This window comes from Prunus mume, linkage group LG6 (genome assembly GCF_029339155.1).
Source record: "Prunus mume cultivar Tortuosa linkage group LG6, ASM2933915v1, whole genome shotgun sequence".
Taxonomy (NCBI): domain Eukaryota; kingdom Viridiplantae; phylum Streptophyta; class Magnoliopsida; order Rosales; family Rosaceae; genus Prunus; species Prunus mume.
Genome location: NC_142703.1, coordinates 16105300 through 16126203, shown reverse-complemented (window position 1 = coordinate 16126203; position 20904 = coordinate 16105300). Strand labels below are relative to the sequence as shown.

At 37.1% G+C, this 20904-nt stretch overlaps 3 protein-coding genes and 1 long non-coding RNA gene across 7 annotated transcripts; 3 read left to right on the top strand and 1 right to left on the bottom strand.

The window, feature by feature from the left end:
- Window positions 1-572: 572 nt before the first annotated feature.
- LOC103335396 (uncharacterized) lies at window positions 573-4591 on the top strand. Of its 2 annotated transcripts, XR_016128307.1 has the most exons (3): window positions 600-1047; window positions 1226-4017; window positions 4125-4591. It is a non-coding gene; the product is annotated as an uncharacterized LOC103335396 (long non-coding RNA). The 2 variants fall into 2 exon arrangements; XR_016128306.1 differs by having other exon boundaries at window positions 573-4017.
- A 2756-nt stretch (window positions 4592-7347) lies between these two features.
- LOC148916252 (uncharacterized) lies at window positions 7348-11170 on the top strand. Its single transcript, XM_089055587.1, has 6 exons — window positions 7348-7750; window positions 8323-8561; window positions 8641-8899; window positions 10161-10340; window positions 10458-10613; window positions 10712-11170. Exons 1-6 carry the CDS (start codon window positions 7724-7726, stop codon window positions 10880-10882), a joined length of 1032 nt encoding a protein of 343 aa, XP_088911713.1. The 5' UTR covers window positions 7348-7723; the 3' UTR covers window positions 10883-11170.
- Window positions 11171-12382: 1212 nt separating this feature from the next.
- Window positions 12383-17786, top strand: LOC103335392 (polyadenylate-binding protein RBP47-like). Of its 2 annotated transcripts, none has more exons than XM_008238396.3 (6): window positions 12383-12976; window positions 14507-14987; window positions 16258-16331; window positions 16412-16542; window positions 16815-16911; window positions 17357-17786. In XM_008238396.3, the coding sequence occupies exons 1-6, from the start codon at window positions 12554-12556 to the stop codon at window positions 17489-17491; spliced, it is 1341 nt and encodes a 446-aa protein (XP_008236618.2). In that variant the 5' UTR covers window positions 12383-12553; the 3' UTR covers window positions 17492-17786. The 2 variants fall into 2 exon arrangements, with proteins under 2 accessions (XP_008236618.2, XP_008236617.2); XM_008238395.2 differs by having other exon boundaries at window positions 16246-16331.
- A 164-nt stretch (window positions 17787-17950) lies between these two features.
- On the bottom strand, window positions 17951-20904 carry LOC103335391 (uncharacterized). Of its 2 annotated transcripts, XM_008238394.2 has the most exons (4): window positions 20885-20904; window positions 20614-20787; window positions 19591-19674; window positions 17951-19382 (listed from the first exon to the last, which is right to left on the bottom strand). In XM_008238394.2, exons 2-4 carry the CDS (start codon window positions 20770-20772, stop codon window positions 18966-18968), a joined length of 660 nt encoding a protein of 219 aa, XP_008236616.2. In that variant the 5' UTR covers window positions 20773-20787; window positions 20885-20904; the 3' UTR covers window positions 17951-18965. The 2 variants fall into 2 exon arrangements, with proteins under 2 accessions (XP_008236616.2, XP_088911714.1); XM_089055588.1 differs by having other exon boundaries at window positions 19591-19671; window positions 20614-20903.

Here is a 20904-nt window from a genome sequence, read left to right as displayed (position 1 = left end):
TTTGACGCATCTATATGTACTTCTATCTTGGAATACACATCTTATCCCTAACTAGTAAATTTTTTATTAGTTTAGATTTTTTTTTTTTAAAAAAAGAAAGGATTTGAAATGAATTTCCAAATTTACCTATGAACTTAAGAAACCTTGATTGAATTAACGAAAAGGACCACTAGTGCAACGCCAAACATAATTAAAATATTTGTAAGAAAATAGTGACTCCTTTAATATTAATATTAATATTAATTATTATTTTATTTAATATTTATAAAAGTAAACTAGTATAATAATGATTGCATTTAACATACTTATAAAAGTAAATTAATAGTAATTATAGTTACATTTAATTCATCATGATTGCATTTAATTTATTATCAGAGGCTGATGCGATAGGGACATATAATAAGCTCATTGGCCCGCTAATGAGCTCGTAAGTTCTTGTACTCGGTGGGGCTTAAGCTTAGCCTATTCAAGATAGGACGGGCCTGGCCTAGTTCAACTCTCAGGGCCCAAAAAGCTCATGATTGGTTAAGGTCTGAACTAGCCAACCTATCTCAAGGATTTTCCAGGCCTATTCTATGGTATGCTTTACACCTTTGTATTCTTCGTCCCGATTAATTGAGTTTTAAGTTCTTGTAACCATAATTGTTAGATTACAATAGTTTTGTCCCATATTATTCCAACATGGGGAAGACCCAACGTCGTAGCTTTTACATTCTTCAACCTTCTGACTGACATGAAGGCCCTTGGATCTTCGACCATGGAAACTAATCAACCAGTCATCAAATAAGTGAGAAGGCCATCCCACCAACAATGAACAAAACTCAACTGCAAAAGCCATAGTTTTGTGGGCTATTGATTCCCATTGAAAGAAAATGAGTGATTGGTTCCTTCAATTTTCATTGCCGGAAAATTCCTTCCTCTAACTCGGACGACGACAACTCGTCTCAACTCGCAGCCATCAACTCGCTTCACCGCGCCGTTCTCTACCCGCCCAACTCGCTCCTCGTTACTCACTCCGCCACTTTTCTCGCAGCTTCTCTCCGACAAGTAAAGCCTCCTCAATTTCACTTTCATTTCCTCTTTCTTTAGAATTGTAATTTGTTTTTTTTCCCTTCGCATTGTTTAGACAAATCCTGCTTGTTGTGTTTGGTTTCTATGGTTGTAAGGAAATTTGGGTGGTTGGAATGGATTGGGGATTTATGGAAGTGTTCGAATCTTTTGGCAGAAATATTTTGTGAAAGGTTTTCCACAATTTACGCCCTTGCATTTGTTATTTTATTTCGAAGTTTGGAACTGGACAATACTACCGAACCAATGGGAACTGGAAGAATGACCTCCTTTCAAGTTCATGGAGTTTTAAAAACTAATCTCCAATTATTATCCTTGCAAAAGTTTGGCCTTCTCCCATTATCTGTGCAGAAAATATTGCAATTTGATGCTCCAATATCTCAGCTGCGTTTGCATCCTAATCACCTTGTAACTGGCAGTTCGGCTGCCACTTATATTTTCTTTGCTTCAACAAGTACTGACATCATCTAGGTATGATAGGGTCTTCTGGTGCTCATTTTGTGACCAATGAGGTTACTATTCAATTTCGTTGAGGCACTGAAGAAAAATGTATATAATGCATATGAGGGATCTGCTGTTTTACTGTCTGCTACTCGTTCTAGTTCCTTACTATTTCGAGCCAACAAGAAAGTTTCGTGAGGAGTGGTTTTCTCGTATATGTAAGCCAATGATGAATGCTGGATTAGCTCTACAATGCTATGATGCTACAATTCAGTATTGTGCTCTGCGTTTACAGGAGCTCAGGAATCTTGTGGCTTCAGCTTTCAATGAAAAGTCTAGGTCACAAGTAACTGAGAACCTCCATAATATCAGGGGCAGATTTTTGACAGACATCTTGAGGGTTTTACGGCACATGGCATTGGCTCTGTGTAAGACTTACGAATCAGAGGCTTGACTTGGCCTGGAAAAATGGGTTTCAATGACACTCTCTCCCTTTCTTGTGGAGGAAACCAGTCCCTCAGTAACAGTAGGACGTTGGGACCCTTTACTTGGGTCACTGGCTTGTATATCAGGCAGAAGGTAAATAGGAAAGGCTGCTGTGCACTTTATTCACTTGCTACAGACTGAGGAGTTCGTTGAGTTCCTTGGGTTCTGATGGTGTACAGTTTGTCATTGCACGCATCATTGAGTGTTATACTTCTGTTTATGATTGGTAGAATCCTGGTTATCAAAGTTGCAAACACTTCATGCTAAGCATGCTGGGAAGAGTTATTGTGGTGCTCTGACAACAATGGGTAATGAAATTAATGCAATTCATTCCTTGGCATGGTATGATGAGCGTGAATTTCAGGCAACATGGGCATGCCTTGGTTTGACACCTAAAAGTTGCAGTGAGCTCACACTTGATCCGGAAATTGGCCTTGCAAAGAAGCGAGCGGATGCTTTTACAGGCAATGCTTCTTCAGAATGAGGGAAATGAAAATAAGATGCCAGATGAATTAACAGAAGGCCAGGTCAATGCTGGAGGAAACATTGTCTATTTCGCCGCTTGATAGGTTAGAAGAAGCAGCATCATATGCTACCCAGTTGCACTGCATCATTGCATTTGAAGAATTTTACAGGATTAAAGGCAACCAAGATAAACCCAGGCACTTCAGTCAATATTAAGTTCAAATGTCCGACTTATGCATCCACAACATGGCGTAGAGTCCTTCAAGATTGTAACACATGGTTAAAAGTTCTGCTAGTTTATCAAACCATTTCCCCAATTTCTCCTGCTACTCTAAAGCTTTCTATGAATTTGTTGAGCTTGACCTGCAAACAATGAAAACCTACTGTTGGCAAACCTCTGAACTATCTCAAAGATCACACATTGAGATGCTCTGGGGAAAGCCACCATGACTTTCTCACCTCAAATTGCAGTATGAGGGCATGCTGCTAATGCATGCTGAAAACAAGTTTGAAGATGCTTTGACGAACCTTTGGTCTTTTGTGTGTCCTTTGCAGGTTTTCTTCACCATCTATAGTTTCTGATGCTGAAAATAGTATTCTGAAGGCCAAGGCATGCTTGAAACTCTCAAATTGGCTTAAACAGAACTATTCAGATTTTAGGCTAGATGACATTGTTCTTAATATGCAGTCAGACTTTGAGATGGCTGATTCCTCTTCTTCTGGAAGAGGTAGGCCCTCATTTGGAGATCAGAGTTTAAACTCTAAACCACCTTTGGGACCTGCCATTGAGGAAATTGTGGGCACAGCTACAAAATTGTTACTCATCTCTGCTCAGTTTTGGGAAAATCCTGGATTTCTTATGCTTCTTGGTGTCTTAGTATGGCCCGGGACTCTCCCTTAACCCGAAATGAAAATACCCTTTACTCATGCTCCCTTTTACCCATCCTTGTTCATGAAGTTCTGCCTGAGAGATTCAAGCTAACTGAAGATGAGATCATAAAAGTGGAATCTTTGATTTTACAGCTTGTCCAGAATAAAGATGACGAGGGTTGTAGGCTGAACAGGGAGAGTCGAACTACTCTCTTGATTCTGCTGAACTGAGAAATGCAGCCCGGTGATGGCTTTGGTGCAGCAATTAGTGAATATTATTGAAGCTGTTTCTGGGGCACCTGGTGCAGAAGATTGCAGTGACAATTGCCGTTTCTTCTACTCTAGCTTCTCAGTTGAAGATCTGCTTTCTTTGTGCCATAAATGAAACTGACATAATTTCTGTAGTTGATCATTTGGTGGTTGTTTGGTGGTCTTTGAGGAGGAGAAGAGTGTCACACTTTGGGCATGCAACTCATGGCTTTATAAAGTATATTTTGTATCCATCTGCAAAAATTTGCAATCATGGCTTGGCTGACTCTGATTTTGAGCCTCTGAAGCAAAAAGCTGGCATCTATACTCTGAGGGCTACATTGTATGTCCTACATATTCTTCTCATATATGGAGCGGAGTTGAAATATATACTTGAACCTGCTCTTTCAACAGTTCCTTTATCACCAACCATGGCAGGTAAGGGGCTCTTCCTTGGTTTGTTTCCTAGATGTTATTTTTATTTTTATTATTTATTGTTTAGTGTGGATGACTTGATTCATTCTGATAACAATGTTCACTTCTAGGAAGTAACTCCCGAATTGTTTGCTCGGTTAAGTTCTCATCCCGAGCAAGTGGTTTGGAAGCATTTGGAGGGCTCACTAATGATGCTGGTCAAGCAATCTCCTTGGTCCATTGTCTACCCAACACTAGTTGATGTGGATGCTCATGAAGAGAAGCGTTCAGAGGAGCTTCAGCACATGCTTGGTTGTTTGGTAAGGAAATTTCTTTCATTATTTTTTTTTTCAGGATGTTGTGCATTTAGTGCAATACAATTAGACTCAAACAGAATTGACGAAAAGGACAAGTGGTGTAATGTGAGATCTACTTGGTGGGAGGATTAGCTATTTTGGGAGATTAGGGATGAATCTGTAACTTGGGGTATAATTCAGGGACCTTTGCTACATTTTAGTCATATATTTATGACTGGGATCACATATGATGTAGTATGACAAGGATTGTTTTTAGTCTATAATGATGTTGAATTCTATGATTTTTGACTTTTTTCTTTTGTTGTACTTGGCTTTGTAAGTGGCTTTCATGTCTTGAACAAATTATTTCCATACTTCTCCGTTTTCAACATTGAACTATTTATAGTGTGAAGTTGCATTTTCTATGGACAAGCCATTTTATAACAATAGCTTATTTTGCTTCTACATTTCATCTGAATTATTTTGTTTTAAGTTCCAGAGATGATACCCAAGGCTGGGTTTGAGGTTCCTATTAGATATATTTAGCCTTTTCTTCTTTTACATTACGTTTGGTAATGGAAGATAATAGATTCGAGAGAAAATAGGAGATATTTACTTTCCCTTATGTTTGATGTTTGAATAGGTAGAAGAGAATCAGAGAGATTTTAAGTAGACATTTTTGAAAAACCAAGCAACACACAAATCTCATATTCTTTCCAAAGCTCTCTCTCTCTCTCTCTCTCAATGACCAGCCCAGTTAATTCAGTTGTCTGATGCTTTTTATTTTTATCGACTACAGAATGTTTTTCTTGCACCTTGTTTATGTGGAAAGCTTCGTTTGGAGTTTTCTTACATGTCTTTGGCATATTTCTGTTTTTGCTGTGACATTCCCCACATATAGATGGATGCTTATACCAGCAGACCAACTTTGTGCAGTTTCTCTAGGAACACACTTTCACTAACACCTTACTAACCAAAATCATTTTTCTTGTTTCTTCTCCCCTTATTTGAAAAGAATTGAAAAGAAATAGAATCTGAAGAAATAGATTCTGTTTTGGCTTTAGGATCTAGAAAGTAGTTTCAGTTTTCTCTGTTTTCTTTAATGCCCATGATAATTGAGGGAATTTCCAGTAGGCAGACTCTTGGATTATTGAGGCCCCAAAGTACCAGGTGAAGTACTTGGTGACCAAAACATGAATAGCAAATAGGCTGACACTTGTTTTGAAGGGTTGCTTTCTGTCCATGCATCTCTACAATGCATGAAAGCAACAGCAACACAAAGATGAGAGGAAACATTCATTTTATGCTGTCGTCCGATGCATAAAGTTGGCTCTAGCTCCACACCTGCGGCCGAGGAAACTCGCATATTGATCGGTAACTTAATGTTTTACTGACAGATTAACCGTACATACAAACAAAATTAACTGTCTAATGAGAAGTTAATGCTTTTCAAATATCCTTCATCTTGAATGTATCTAACATACATAGAATGAGTGAATAATAAGAAGGCACCAAGTGAAGCCAACCCTTGTTTCTTCTTTTGGTGCAACCATGGCATGAGTTTTTACCACCAAAAGGCGAACCTTCAAAAGATGTTTCGAATATAAAATCTCATTCGCATACATGATGTTCCAAGCCTTAAAAATTTTTGGGACCCCGACCCTGATTATAAACTGATAATATATTGAATAATTAGGAGATTTACTATTATACCCAATATAGGGGATCAAATTATAAAAAACTCTATATAAAATGGACTTTAGAAACACATCCAAAGCTCATGTATAACATAACAAAAAGGCTTTTAACTTCTTATAAATTACAAAATTGCTATTAATTTCATAAAATAAGCCCAATCCAAAAACCTCATAAAAAAAAACACAAAACAGTCAATAGAGCATTAAAATAATTTAATAATCAAAATTAAATTCAATAAGGTCAGTTGTTTTTTTTTTTTTGAGTTTGTTTATTGAAATTAAATGATGTAAGGTTTATCCATATCATTAGTACTAAAAATAAGTATCTGACTAAATATCTCTAAAAAATTCCCGTTTGTTCTAAGATTGTCAGACAACTCTAGATAAAATACTAAACTCTTTCTCCGAATCCACCTAAAACGTTGCTTGAGAATATACTAATAATATGATTTTCTTACAAAATTTGAAGTTTTAGATACCTTTAGTGCGTCACTATTTTATTTATTCCTATTTATTTTTCAGTACATTAAGTTATCATCAAAGCACTTGATATCTAACGTCTGTAAAACCTTTATCATTTAAATGAAAAGGTCAAACAAGCTTTTCTGTTCACAACAAAGTCAAACTAATTAATTGGCCACACGATTAGATAATTGAAAGTTACTTTTGCTTTTCTCCGTAACTAGAATTCACTTTATAAAGAGACATCACTTTCACTCATATGAGGTGAGGATGAACAAATGTGTATTCTAAGCAAAAACAAAGTCGGCCAAAACCAAAAGGCAAAAACAGAGATTTAAAGAAACAAAAAGTGAGGTTAGTGAAAAAAGGGCATTGACTTATAGATTAGAGATTTCAAATACGAACTTTTATGGCATCGTAGTTGTGGAGTCATTCTATAGTGAGGGCCTTATATATAACATTTAGGTGATATTCTATCTCTTAACCGTTACTAACTAATTTGATCAACCGACTAACTAATATGATCCAGCGGTTAAGAGAAAGGACATCACCTAAAGACCATCCTCACTATAAAATTCTTGTATAATTGTGTTTGTGCGAGAAATTCTCTAATTATCGTTTGTATTGAAATAAAATAAAAAACGTGAAGCCTATTGACAAATAGGTGCATGTGTGGGCTTTAAATAAACCAAACTCATTTCATTTATTTTTGTTTTTAATTTTAATAAATCAAACTTTTAAAAATTTATTCTTAATATCTCACTCCAATAATAAAAAGCATTTTCCGGTCGGGAAACAGCACCAACTACTTGGGAAATCGTCAAACTATAATGTCGTTCCTTCCTTAATTAATGGGTGTGGAAGATTTCGTCCCAAAAAGAAAAAGGGTGTTGAAGATCACTCAAACGACGCCGTCACAGCAAAATATTCTAACAAGTCGAGAGAATACGGAAAATCTCTGCGAAAATTCGAAAGGGAAAAACACACACACACAAAAAGCAAGAGGGAAGAGAGCGTGCAACGGGGCTCAAAGGGGCATCTAAATCCTACTGTTCTTCTTCACGAGAAAAAGCTCAAAACCCATCAAATTTATATTAAACTATCTATACTTCTCTCTCTTGCTTTTCCATTTTTTCATTTGTTTTTGGGTTTTCGAAATTAATGGCTATTATGAGGCATAAAGCTCGACAAAGCTAAAAGCACAAGGAAGAAGAGGAAGAGGAGGAGGAATATTTTGTTGAGTTGCCCAATGCTTTCTTTTTGAGCTTCCATACAATGGCTGATGATCTCTGTTCTTTCAAGGTTTGCTGTTTCGTGCTTTTCCTTTTAGCTCTTCACTCACCATTTTTTTTTCCCATTTAAGACTGTTTTCTGTCTTTTCCTCTTTCTAGTTTTGGTATTTCTAAAATTATATTTGGGTATCAGATTCTGACCCTTTTTTTTAATTTGTGGATTATTTTTATTGTTTGCATGTGAAATGCCCGATCTGGGTGTTGAAATATTTTACATTTTGATTCCCTGAATCCTCGGGTGCTTTTTGTCTATGTATTCAAGCTGAAGCAAACCCAGATTTCCTTTTCATTAGGTTTTGATAGAGAGGGGTCTTAATCATACAGTTGTCATATTACTTAATAACTAGATGTGTTAATAGCTTAATCAAATGAATATATGAACCCTGGTCGTTTGTTTGGATAATTGCAATGAAACCAACGTCATTTATTCTTCAATTCGACTTGAAAGTTTATGAACTTTTGGATAGCTGATCAGTTTGTCTTATAAAGTTTGAACCTTTGTTAGGACTAAATACCACTCATGTCATTCTTATTATGTGTTATTCACCCTTCATTTTGCATTGCCTAATTCATGGTTTACAGGATATATTTCTTATAAAGGCGCCCAAGAAATCTCCGTTGGTGCTGAGGATGATTGTCTTGTTGTTTGCAATGGTCTGTGGTGTCTATATTTGCTCAATTTGTTTAAAGCAAGTCAGCAACCGCACCAACGTTGCCGGGTTTTTAAATGTTCCGGTGATTCAAAAGCCATGCCCACGACCTGATGTTGAGCCTGAGGAAGTTCCTTATGTGCACTACCCAAAGCCCATAACTTATAGCCGGTAGCTACTAATTTACTTGTAGTTTCAAGTTTGGTTTTGTTTGAAAAATGAAATGATATATTTTTCTTTGCATCATTAGGGCTGAATGTGCATGCAATCCTGTGCGATATTTTGCAATTTTGTCGATGCAAAGGTCTGGGAGTGGGTGGTTTGAGACGCTATTGAATAATCATACTAACATAAGCTCAAATGGGGAGATTTTCTCTGTTAAAGTTAGAAGAAGTAATGCCTCAACAATTGTTGAGACTTTGGACAGACTTTATAATCTAGATTGGTTCAGTAGTGCCTCAAAGAATGAGTGCACAGCTGCAGTTGGCTTAAAGTGGATGCTTAATCAGGTGAGTGCTTTTTCATGCATTTTTCCTTTTTTTAAATTTTTAATTTCTGTTATTTAGCTATCCGCTGGTTTTATGGTGCAAGAGACAATGGCATTGCATTTCAGTACATTTCTTATTTTTCAGCAGATTGTCATATCATATAAAGACAGGAATCTTCTTCTTAGCTTGTTTCTTTTAGATAGCCAGTTATTATTGGTAACAATTACATCATTGGCTCATTTTTCCTGTCGTCTACTGATTTATGAATTACTGAGATTTTATTATACTGTATAGTTTCAAGTCCTGTCAAAAAGCTTGTCTTATAGTTTCTGAGATAAATGCTTACCCTTGGAGAGTGATGGAGGATCTGTAGGATTGGATTGGGTAATTCCTTTATGATCTTGTAGGGTGGTGGGACTGGTTCAGAGATGTCTGGAAATAGGCAGTGTAATACAATTGTTCTGGGCAACGGCTAAGTTTGAAGTTTATATGTTAAACTGTATACCCCATCAGAGTTCAGATTCTTCTACAAAAATTTAAACCTTGAAAAAAGAATTAGTAATAATAATAATATTCAATGTCTTGTTTAGCATTACAAATAGATGTATGGCTGCTTCATTTTGGGCAGCTAGTTATTATTATGATTTGCTTGTCCTCGATGAAACAGAATAACCTATTCTGTCTTGGAAGCCTTCCTTCAAGTAAAGTAATTTGGGGATCCAAGAGCTAAAACAACTTAATTTAGCAAAAATCATATAGATTCCATCACTACTGATGGAATCTGTTCATCAAATTGTTCTATATGAATGAGAGTTGCACGCTCTCTAAGTTATGGTAACCTTATGCTTTGAAGTATAGGACCATCTCACCACAACTAATGAGTTTTTAACAAAGGGGTCGAGTTGACTAAACTTTCAAACTCACTTGGTGTGACCCTTACGTGGATGTCTTGGTCAGAAAGGAATTCATTGCAAACTCGAATTTGGGTTAAATTAGAATGTCCATCCAGTACCTTAATTTGGGTCTGTCCATCTAAATTTTCACCCAGATTTATTTCTCAAGACAGTTGGTCTTAGATTCATTTGCTATCTTTGCTTTCCTGTTGGATTCCTTGTTCTTGGTGGCATTTGGCCAGGTAGGCAATAGTTTGATAACCTTATGAGGATTTTCTGTTGTGCATTTTGGCATTTGGTCTTAAATTCTTAAATGCTATTCTGGTGTGCATTTTTTTGTTTCATGCATGGAACAGCCACTGAACCATTTTTTGCAACAACTTGTGCAGGGCTTGATGCAGCACCATGAAGAAATAGTGGATTACTTCAAAACTCGAGGTGTTGCTGCTATCTTTCTCTTTCGAAGAAATCTGTTGCGCAGGATGATCTCTGTGCTTGCAAATTCTTACGATCGAGATGCTAAGCCGCTGAACGGGACCCATAAGTCTCACGTGCATTCTCCTCATGAGGTCTCTCCCTCTCTCACATGCAAGATATTTGCATGGAAGTCAATTGGTTGTTTACCTTAAAACACTAAAAACTAGTAATTGTTTGATTTGCAAACTTATTAAATGTCATGGTTGCAGGCAGAGATACTTGCAAAATACAAGCCTACAATCAATGCAACTTTACTGATACCTAACCTGAAGCAAGTAGAGGATACAACTACGAAAGCTTTGGAGTATTTCAAGAGCACCCGGCATATTATCCTATACTATGAGGATATTGTTAAAAACCGAACTGTAAGAGAAACTATATGAGCACTGAACTGATCAGTATATTTGTTTTTTTTTTTTTAAAAGCACCAACCTCTGAAATTTTCAATTGTGTGTGTTTGCAGAAATTGCTAGATGTTCAAGATTTTCTTAAGGTTCCACAAAGGGATTTAAAGAGTCGTCAAGTGAAGATACACAAAGGCACCTTGTCTAATCAGATTGAGAATTGGGGTGATGTTGAAAAGACACTTACAGGAACACAGTATGAAAACTTCCTCCATGCAGATTATCGATGAAGGTAAACAGCACCGGGGCGATGTACATACCATGCTTTGTTCTTTAACATTTTTTTTTCTTCTCTTTTCCTTAACCTCAGAAGCCAACAGGAGGTTACAGGTCCCCTCCCTGTTGAAATTTTGGCGGCAGCTTCTGAATTTCAATTATAGCTTCCTTGCTGTTAACTCAATTTTTGTTTCTTGGCCACTCTCAATTAATATTCAATTGATTCTTTCATCTCTCTTGCTCTACAAGAAACTTTTGTTGTGGTATTTAAACTAAGTCAATAGAGAAAGTTGATGTTTCACCTTGCAATTCTTTAATCTTAGAACAAATTTCAAATGCAACTTGTTATTAGCCATCAATTAGATTCTAATCTCTTACTAATTTAAGGGTTAAATTGAGTAGGTTTATTTTCTTATTTGATTTGAGTGTGAACATTTAAAGAGAGAGGAAATTGCGGTTTACTTGTTTTGTCTGGTGAGCTCTCTAGTATAGAACATACGGGATCTTTGACCCGCTTGTATAGGCTGGTCAAAGATTTACAATCCACAGCGGAACGCGTACGGCGTGCTTCCATCAATCTACATCGGCTGCGCTATTAAGGACCGTTGGATAGAACTCACGTATTTTATGGGACCCACGATGGGTATTTTCCTACTTTGGCTAAAATAAGAAAAAAAACTCTCTTGTAATTGCTATTCTGATCAATAACACAACGATACATGGGATCCGATGAATGAGAGCTTCCTAAAATAGAGACAAAGTTTAGAATCCCTCTCCACTCTCCAAAATCTCACTTTTTAACTCCACAAAACTTGAATCTCTACATCTCATGTTATATAAGGAAAATGGTCCACCCCATTTTTGTTTTTGGGGTACAAGATCCAACCTTCCTTTTAAGTGATGACAATGAATTTTTATAATTATTATGGGCAGATATTTGTTTTTATGTATTTATTTAACCAAAAAAGGAAAAAAGAAAAAGAAAAAAGAGATTTCCTTTCGGTTGCCAAAAGTAGCATTTGGATTATCATAAAAAACCTAAAATTAATTAAATTCTGTAAAAACATTGAATATTAAAAACAAAATGACAAGTCCAGGTCAATTAATTAGCATCATGCCAACCCATTGACTTACTAGAGTTACCTTAATTAGCTTTGGTTAATAAAAAAAAGAAGAAGACAATAATTGCAACCAAGAAAAAAAGAAAAAAGAAAAGAAAAAGAAAGCAGCAATACAATAATTTAGAAAAAAAATTTGTTAACATGCAATCCAGCTCACGGAAGCACCAGTCAGTCTGCATCCAGTCCATGTACATCGGACGAGGCTTAGACCAAAACACTGCTATGGGTCCTACACGTCACGGACGGCAAACGTGACTTAACGGACGTAGCAAACGAGGTCTCATCTCATCTCATTTATATATAAAAAATTAAAAATTAAAAAGAAAAAAAAAAGGAAAAATCTATCGCAACACGGTCTCCTTTAAAACCCCATTTCGTCACTTCAAACCCTCCCTCTTTGCTCTGCGCAGCCTCCGTTGCTCTCTTTTTCTCTCTCTAAGCTTCAGACCACTCTCTCTGCTCTCTCTCTTGAAATCCCAGAAGAGAAGTACAAAGAAGACGAAGTAGAGAGAGGTGCAGAGAGAAGAAGAGAGTAAAAAGCTCAGACCCCACCACAAGTCCAATATGGCCCAGCAATCCAACGGCGGCGATCTGGGCACTCAGCAACAGCAGCAGCAGCAACAACAGCAGCAGCAGCAACAGCAGCAGTGGATGCATCAGCATCAGCATCAGCAGCAATGGATGGCCATGCAGTACCCAGCAGCGGCGATGGCGATGATGCAGCAGCAGATGATGGTGTATCCGCAGCATTACATGCCTTACGCTGCTGCAGCTGGCCATCCTCATCATCCTCATCACAATCCCTACCAGCAGCAGCCTCAGGGCGTGCCTTATCAGCAGCAGCAGCAGCAGCCGCCGAAGCAGCTGCAGCAGTCTCCCTCTCAGAAACAGGGGCCCACCGATGAGATCAGGACCATCTGGGTGGGCGACCTTCACCACTGGATGGACGAGACTTACCTTCATGGATGCTTTGCTCACACTGGGCAGGTCAGCTCTTTAATGAAAATGGACTTGTATTTGAACCCGTTTCGGTTTTGGTTTGTTTAGAGCATTGAAGTTTTTATGAATATGGATTTAAAATGTTAGTTGATACTGTGGGTTTTAGTTTATTTGACATGATAACAGCTCTATGATTGATTTAAGGTTAACAGTATGGGATTTACTCTATAGTTGTATGTTGGGTGAAGTCATAAGCATTCTAGCTTACCTTGGCAGTTTTTTCCTTTATTCAGAAGTAAAATACTGATTGAAAGAGTAAGGTAAATGCCAACTACCTACTTCTAAAATTGTTCTTGGTATATCAAGATGCCTTACCTGGATAAGGGAAATGATTCAGGTTTTGGTTAGTTGATTGAACTTGTTCAGTGAACAAATTTGCCTCTTTAGTGGCTAAGTTGGGTCAACTCTGTTGATTGTAGATTGGCGGCTGGTTTCCAACCTCTAGCTAGGAACTCATTTTTTCCCTACAGCAGCCTGTCTTCTATTCATCGTGTTGACAATTAGTGATTTTCAGAAAGTTTCTTGCTGCATATGATGACCTTTAACTTAGAAAATTAAATGCATCCTCTTGTGGATGGCCACCATCTTGTTGAGGGTTTGAGTTATTACTGTGTTTTTCCGATAGAGAGTAATAGCAGTTGATCAACTTCCCAATCTGTATTAGTATCATTGCAATGGCCATTCAATGCAAACCATTCATGTGATGTTAAAATCCTCTTCCATGTTTTGAAAATTTGTCTTTACTTTAGATGGTTTATAGGTGAGGTCAATTATTGCAAGGCCTAATCCTTTTGTTGATAACTATTTTGGACATACAATTATTTGGTAGTTGTAATTGATTTACGGAAGAGTGAATTGTCTTTTGCCAGCCTGTTATCCTTTCCTGCTAAAGTGCATCAAGTAAATGATACTGAATATTTGGCACTAGTATGTTACCAAGTTGTGTAGTTAAAAGTAGTTATCTCTTGTTTAATTTGTAGATCCTCTTGTTTAGTGTTGCCAATATGTGATGAAATGCTATTGCAATATATTGGCCTCACTTTTATTTTTCTAGTTAGGTTACTTCTTTTTTGGGTTGTTTGACGATATGGAGCCTAATGATTTCCATGTCTTAAAAATAATAAGAGCAACAATAGTGATTTAGAAAGGCAGTAGTTGAGGAACTATTTGCATGGGTCTGTTCTTCCGTATTTGCTTTTAGCAACTATGAGTTATAAAATGCAACTTAACACTGGACACCAATGTACCCCTTATGTGCATGCCCACACATCTCAACCAAACTGGGCCTTACATGTGTAGAACAAAAAAGGTTATGCCACAACTTGAACTGGGTTCACAGTCAACATAAACATGTTACCATATTTATTTCGCCAGTGTGATGGACTCAACAATGTACATCAAGCACAATTTAAGAAGACCCCCTATCTTATTAAAAAAATTGTCTCTTTTATGTATTTTATTGGATATAAACTTTAAATTGCTCCTAACTATGTGCTTTTGGTGTCACAAACATTGCAGGTTTCCACAGTAAAGGTTATACGCAATAAACAAACTGCTCAGTCTGAGGGATATGGATTTGTCGAGTTCTTTTCACGTGAAGCAGCTGAAGAAGTTCTGCAGAGCTATAATGGTGCTGCAATGCCGAATACAGAGCAGCCTTTTCGTTTGAACTGGGCAACCTTCAGTGCTGGGGATAGACGAGCAGACACTAGTTCTGATCTATCTATCTTTGTAGGAGATTTGGCTACAGATGTGACTGATACTATGTTGCAGGAGACCTTTGGTAGTAGATATTCATCTGTCAAGGGAGCGAAAGTTGTTCTAGATGCAAATACTGGTCGTTCAAAAGGTTATGGTTTTGTTAGGTTTGGTGATGAAAATGAGAGGTCAAGGGCCATCACTGAAATGAATGGTGCGTATTGTTCGAGCAGGCCCATGCGCATAGGTGTTGCAACACCCAAAAAATCACCTGCTTATCAGCAACAGTATTCTTCACAAGGTATGATATCATGCTCCTGATTTTTTGTATGATTACTCATGTCCATCATAAGTCCACTCATTTTTGTTCAACAAGCAAAATTGCCTATGCACATTTGATAATTAAAGGTTCTTTTCTTATGTTTGTACTTGTCATTTACACAATTGTGATTTCTCCGTTCCCTTCTTAAAAATATGAGCATACAACAAACCAAGTCTTACTTTTTGGTCAACTCAATTGTATCTTCGACTACTGTGCCTGCTCCTCATTTCCTTTAATTTTTTTTTTCTCTATAATTCATTTAGTTATATATCTACTTCCTTCTCCAGTTACATGTTTTCCTTTACTTACATTGTATTTCTATTGTACATCAAGAAAAATTTAGGCTAGTTAGTGATGCTTGCTTCTTCTCTTGCAATGTAAGGTGTAAGTATTAGGTGGTTTTTGATGTTGTTTTCTATTATTTTTCCCCTGGAAACTTTCATTTTCAAACAGCACAGGAATCTCATCAGATTATGTTCGTCCATTAATATTTATCCCTCTTCAACATCGCTCTTAACTGCTTTGGTGAAAGCAATAAATGATGCAATTGCTGAGCCAGGAATGCGTATACTTAGAATGGAGCAACTTCCCCATTGCGATCTTGAAAAGTTTTTAGTGTTGGTTTTATATATTTGGTAGTTTTTCAAATATTGGGAAATTATCTTCACTACGTTGTGGTATAGAAATTTCTAAAATTTTAAAATTTTAAAATAGTTGTCAATGTATAAAATTGAGTGGTTCGATTCGAAGTGAGAAGTAAAGCTAATGCCATCACACATGAGTTAGTTTTTCCTTTTTGTTCGAAAGAGTAGGTCTTCACCTAGCTAGTTGAATTTTGACTCAAGTTGTCATTTGGATTCTAACTTAAGTTGTAATTGATGATCATGGAATGGATTCGGTTCTCGGACACATTTGGCCATGCAGGTGGCTTTCATGTAGTAAGCATATTACTAAGTGAGAGAAACATGTTGAGAAATCAGGAGCTAGAATAAGATTTAAATTAAGAAACAGAGACATAAAGTTCTAAAATCTATACTGCTATAGGACTCTTTTGGCCAAACAGATACACTGTTAAATTTATCCCTATCTGAAAGGAAAAGGAAAAATCTGCTCCTAAAACCTATCAAAATAACTAACTACTAACATTACTGTTGAAAATGCAGTGGTCTATTTTGGCATCTTCATAATTTTGAAAGCGATTTTTTAGTAAATGTATTACTTTATTCCCTTTAATTAGCATTGGTATTAGCTGGTGGTGGACATGCATCAAATGGCGCTGTTGCTCAAGGTTCCCAGTTTGATAGTGAGACCAATAACACAACTGTAAGTTCAACTCTTTTTTCTTTTTCCTGTTTCCAGTATCTTTAACCCTAGATAGCTCTTTAATCTATGACTTATTGCAGATATTTGTTGGAGGGCTTGATTCGGATGTCAATGATGAAGACCTCAGGCAGCCTTTTTCTCAATTTGGTGAAGTTGTCTCGGTGAAAATACCAGTCGGAAAAGCATGCGGTTTTGTTCAGTTTGCTAATAGGTACTCTTGTCATTTAACATATATGGGTCCTGTCCTGTCATGTAGAAATAAAGCTGCAATCAGGAATATTCCTGTCATTACAGCTTTAGGAGTAATGGTACTCTCAGTATCAGTGTTTAAAAGAAGTATAATGAAAGCATTTATTAGATATTAAACTGTATATAAGAAGTATAATGAAAAATTGTTGAAGACTGAAGGAGGTACATAGTACCACTATAATCTTATTCTGTGGTGCCCCGTAATGGACTCCTTCACATTGTTTCGGTTTGTAGGAAGGATGCTGAGAATGCAATGCAGATGCTGAATGGAACGGTTATTGGAAAGCAAACAGTTCGTCTTTCTTGGGGCCGCAGTCAGGGGAACAAGCAGGTAATACTTTGTCAACTATGTCATGTTAATTGTATGCGGGTGTTGCAACATTTAGATATCTATCCCTGAATTATACCTATATTTTTCTTGTCATTTGTTTGGTTTGATTTCTTTTATGCTGTACAACATTAAAGTGCCACAAATATCCCCCTTCCCCCTTTTCTTCGTGCAGTTCAATGTTAACAGTTAGTTTTCTGATTGATGTTAGAGTTGAATGATATGTCCCTTCATTAAATTATCCACCATTTTAGTACGTAGAATCCCTGTACCTTGCTTGGCCCCACTGCCAACCTCTCGTAGAGTTGAATGAATTGCCCCTAGGGTAAATTATCTGCCACTTGAGCATGTAGAATCCCCGGACCTTGCTCGCCCTGCCCCAAACCCTCTCTGTCTGTCTGTCTCGCAGTTGGGTTTTTCTCATCGTTAATTACATGTGATTTTGCAGTGGAGATCCGATTCAAGTAACCAGTGGAATGGGGCACATTATGGAGGACAGGGTTATGGTGGTTATGGACATGCTGCGCCACAGAGTCAGGACCTGAGCATGCATGCTGCAGCCGCAGTTCATGGGGCTTCTTAACGGCTATCGGAGTTGCCAACAGCATGTAAACTGAACTTACAAGAGTGGCTTTTTAGATATAGTTTTCAGTGCCTTTAATTTAAGTAGGATTGATTTAGCTGGTTATTTAGCTGAATCTGTAATGTGCCGAATTTTGTTACCGGATTGAATTGATATCTTGAAAACAATGTGTGAGTAATATTTGAAAACTTGGTTTCTCTTTTTCTTTTTTAAAATTGTATTGAAACTTGTTTTTCAACAAGCTATTTATCCAAGTACAGCTCTGCCTCAAATAATGGACTATATAGTTGTGTTATTTTCTTCAGACTTCAAAATAATTTCTGGGTCTCTCTCTCTTTGGCGACCGATAATAGAATCTGTACACAATTGACACACTTTAAAATCGTAAACAAACTCAGATTTCAGTACACACCCAAGATTCAACCCAAAATGAAGAAGAAAGGAAATACAAGTGAAATGAACCTTGTTTGAGCAATAATCAGCCAAGAGGAAAGGAAGATGGAGCTTCTTCAGAACTTAGATCCAGTAATTCAGAAAGGGGGAGTTGTGGTTGCTAGAGAGAGTGATAATTGCAGAAGACGGGTGTACACTGTTCCTCATGTTTTTCCTTTCCAACTTTAATGAGACTTTGTTTTCGTTTTCACGAAATCGTTTAACGTGTTTTTGTTATACGGCGTATCAAACACAAATTGTTTCTTCAGTGTAGCTTTGCCACCTCTTAGAACATAAGCTCAAGTCAAGCTTCTCTGAACTCGTATTTAGACTTTCAATCTCAGAATCAAGCCTACGGTCTCAGAAATTACTCCAGCTGCCAGTTTGCAGTTCAGATTCTCAACAAGATGTTCATGAAGAAAAGAGTTTTGGCTGCAACAAAGCTCATAATACTTGTAACATCTCTTCAAAGTCCAAAGATGGTATAGTAAAATGTACCACTCTTGGTCCAATAATTATCATGGTGAAGGCTTGTGCATATACTATCATCTGTAGTTGTCAAAGCAAATGTTATTGCAGTTTCTTTGAAAACACTGATATTAATTAAGAAGAGGCACATTTTAGCATTTTCTCTCGACTCTTATACCTAACCAGTGAAACTACAACAAGAAGTTGAGGCATAACCCTAGCTAAAATGCCCATGTTCAGTCATTTTGTTCAGCGGTCTCGTGCGTTTGAAATGAATACAACTCAATCTTGAAGCACCCAAACATACAAGGAAGACGGCAGGCAAAAGGGAGGCTTTGAGAGGATTTTGATGATGCCGAATGAAGTAAACATGCTGAACTGTCGAGCAAAGACACTGAGAGATGCAGCAAGTAATCCAAAAATGTCAAGAACATCACCAAATGGCCTTCGCTGTGGTCTTGGTCTTGTAAATGATCTCCCAGATGCAAGTCAGTACAGCAGCAATAGCCAACATCATACCAAATACATATATTCATAATAAGTACCTCAATACAATGATCTTTCCCTTACTTTGCTAATCTTTACAACATCTTGAAATACCCAAAGATAAAAGAAACATGAAGGGCAAAATGGATAGTTTGATAGGATTATTAGCATGTCGATGGAGGTAATCATACTGAACCCCAGAGCAAATGCATTGAGCGATGGCAAGAACTAGCCCACAAATGTCAGGAAAATTACCAAAAAGCCTGTTTGGTGGATATGGATGACAATACCACCATATCCTTCCCCACTTCTTGAATTCAACTCTTTCTCTGTAACCCTTGTGAATGAGCTCACAGATGCAGATGAGTACGGCCGCAATAGCCAACAACATACCATATAGTGCATAGTGGGGCTTACTCGGGGACGAAAGCTGATCAAAAGAAGCTGAAATAGTCTCTAGCCCCAGGCTAATGAGGAAAAAGATCCACTTCTCTGAATAAGTAAACTGCAAAAGAAATGAAGCGGCCATTTATTATTCAAAGATATCTTATCTAGCAAGAAATATAGCAAATCAAAACAATAAGAATGAGTTTTAGAGCAAAACTTCTCCTCGTGCGACCGATAACGGGAGGAGGTGGCGTGAGGAGAGATAGAGAGAGGGGGATATGCAACCGATGTAGGTAAAGTTTTTCTTTGAGTTTTGATATCACTACCTTTGTCCTGTGCTTTGGCTTGTTATGGTCGTCTACTTGTTTTTGTAAGCTAGACATGATGTCCTTGTTCACATCCTTTGGCTGCTACAATATGTGAAATTTGGGAGAGAAAATATTAATTGTTCAGCTATTGGGTCATGTAATTCTCACATGCATGCACCCAAATAAGTAAGTGTTAGCTCAAAACCTCTGCTTTTTGTTTTTTATTTTGCCAATAGCTCAAAACCTTTGTTAAGGAATGCGCAATTTCTTTGAGAAGCAAGAATAAAAAAAGATCATGGGCGCAATTTCAAAAATAAAAAGATTGAAAAATCAAAGTTCAATCGCATAACCTAAGGGTCCGTTTGATAAGCATTTTAATTTTAGGTTTTTTTTGGTGCTAAAATATAGAGGAAAATGAGAAGGAGAATGGAAATGAGGATGAGATTGAGAGAGAGGATGAGATTGAGGAGTAACAAAAGTGAAAACAACAACTTGAAAGTGAAAACAACAACTTGAAAGTGAAAACAAATTTCAAATATATTTCAGTTTTTAAATTTTGTTTTCATTTTTGTTACTCCTCCCTCCCATCTTCCCCTCTCATTTTCCCTCTCAATCTCATTTACACTTCCATTCTCCCTCTTTTTCCTCTATATTCTAGCACAAAAAATAAAAAATAAAAACTAAAATTAAAATGGTTATCGAACGGACCCTAAATTTATTGAAAGTCACAATAAGAAAGACTTTAAATAGAAAAATTCTAAACTCCCAATTGTAAATCCTAAACTAACAAATAATCCATTAGAATCATGCTACACTCTCATATATAGACTCTAATCATGACCGTTAAGAATTCATTAAAGGCAAACCAAGGCCATTCAAACCGTCGATAGACTAAACATTAAAACACAATAGTTTAGTTTAATCCTTATAATTCAAACGTTAGAGTGCGAAAGAAACCATAAATTAAGAAATGCAAAACAAAAAGCTGGTGACAAATATGCATCGTTGACTTTGAATAGTTTTGACCAGTACTAGGTATACCTCTGGTGGCCTTAGCCTGTGATAGGCATTGTAGTCCACAGTAGATGGGCTAAGAAATCGGGTGTGCCTGGGCAGCTCCTCATCATGGATGCTAACCACATGCGATCCGCTGGAGCCCGATCCACTGGAACCGGGTTGACCTTGAAGCTCAAGCTCCATTGTTTGTGAAATTCTCTTTTACAAATAGATAGATACAAATCAAACACAAAAAGAAAAGGCTATAGGAAAGAAGATTTGGGATACTGAAGAAGGGAGAAGTAGATGAGCTTACAGAGAGATCCAGAAATGCAG

Coding starts and splice junctions, on each gene's coding strand:
- LOC103335391 (XM_008238394.2), bottom strand. CDS start 20,772: ATGGAGCTTGAGCTTCAAGGTCAACCCGGTTCCAGTGGATCGGGCTCC. Junction 19,675..20,613: donor ACAGGCTAAGGCCACCAGAG/GTATACCTAGTA, acceptor CACATATTGTAG/CAGCCAAAGGATGTGAACAA. Junction 19,383..19,590: donor AGCCAAAGCACAGGACAAAG/GTAGTGATATCA, acceptor TTTCTTTTGCAG/TTTACTTATTCAGAGAAGTG.
- LOC103335392 (XM_008238395.2), top strand. CDS start 12,554: ATGGCCCAGCAATCCAACGGCGGCGATCTGGGCACTCAGCAACAGCAG. Junction 16,332..16,411: donor GTGAGACCAATAACACAACT/GTAAGTTCAACT, acceptor GACTTATTGCAG/ATATTTGTTGGAGGGCTTGA. Junction 16,912..17,356: donor GCAGTCAGGGGAACAAGCAG/GTAATACTTTGT, acceptor GTGATTTTGCAG/TGGAGATCCGATTCAAGTAA.
- LOC148916252 (XM_089055587.1), top strand. CDS start 7,724: ATGGCTGATGATCTCTGTTCTTTCAAG. Junction 8,562..8,640: donor AAGCCCATAACTTATAGCCG/GTAGCTACTAAT, acceptor TTGCATCATTAG/GGCTGAATGTGCATGCAATC. Junction 10,341..10,457: donor ACGTGCATTCTCCTCATGAG/GTCTCTCCCTCT, acceptor TCATGGTTGCAG/GCAGAGATACTTGCAAAATA.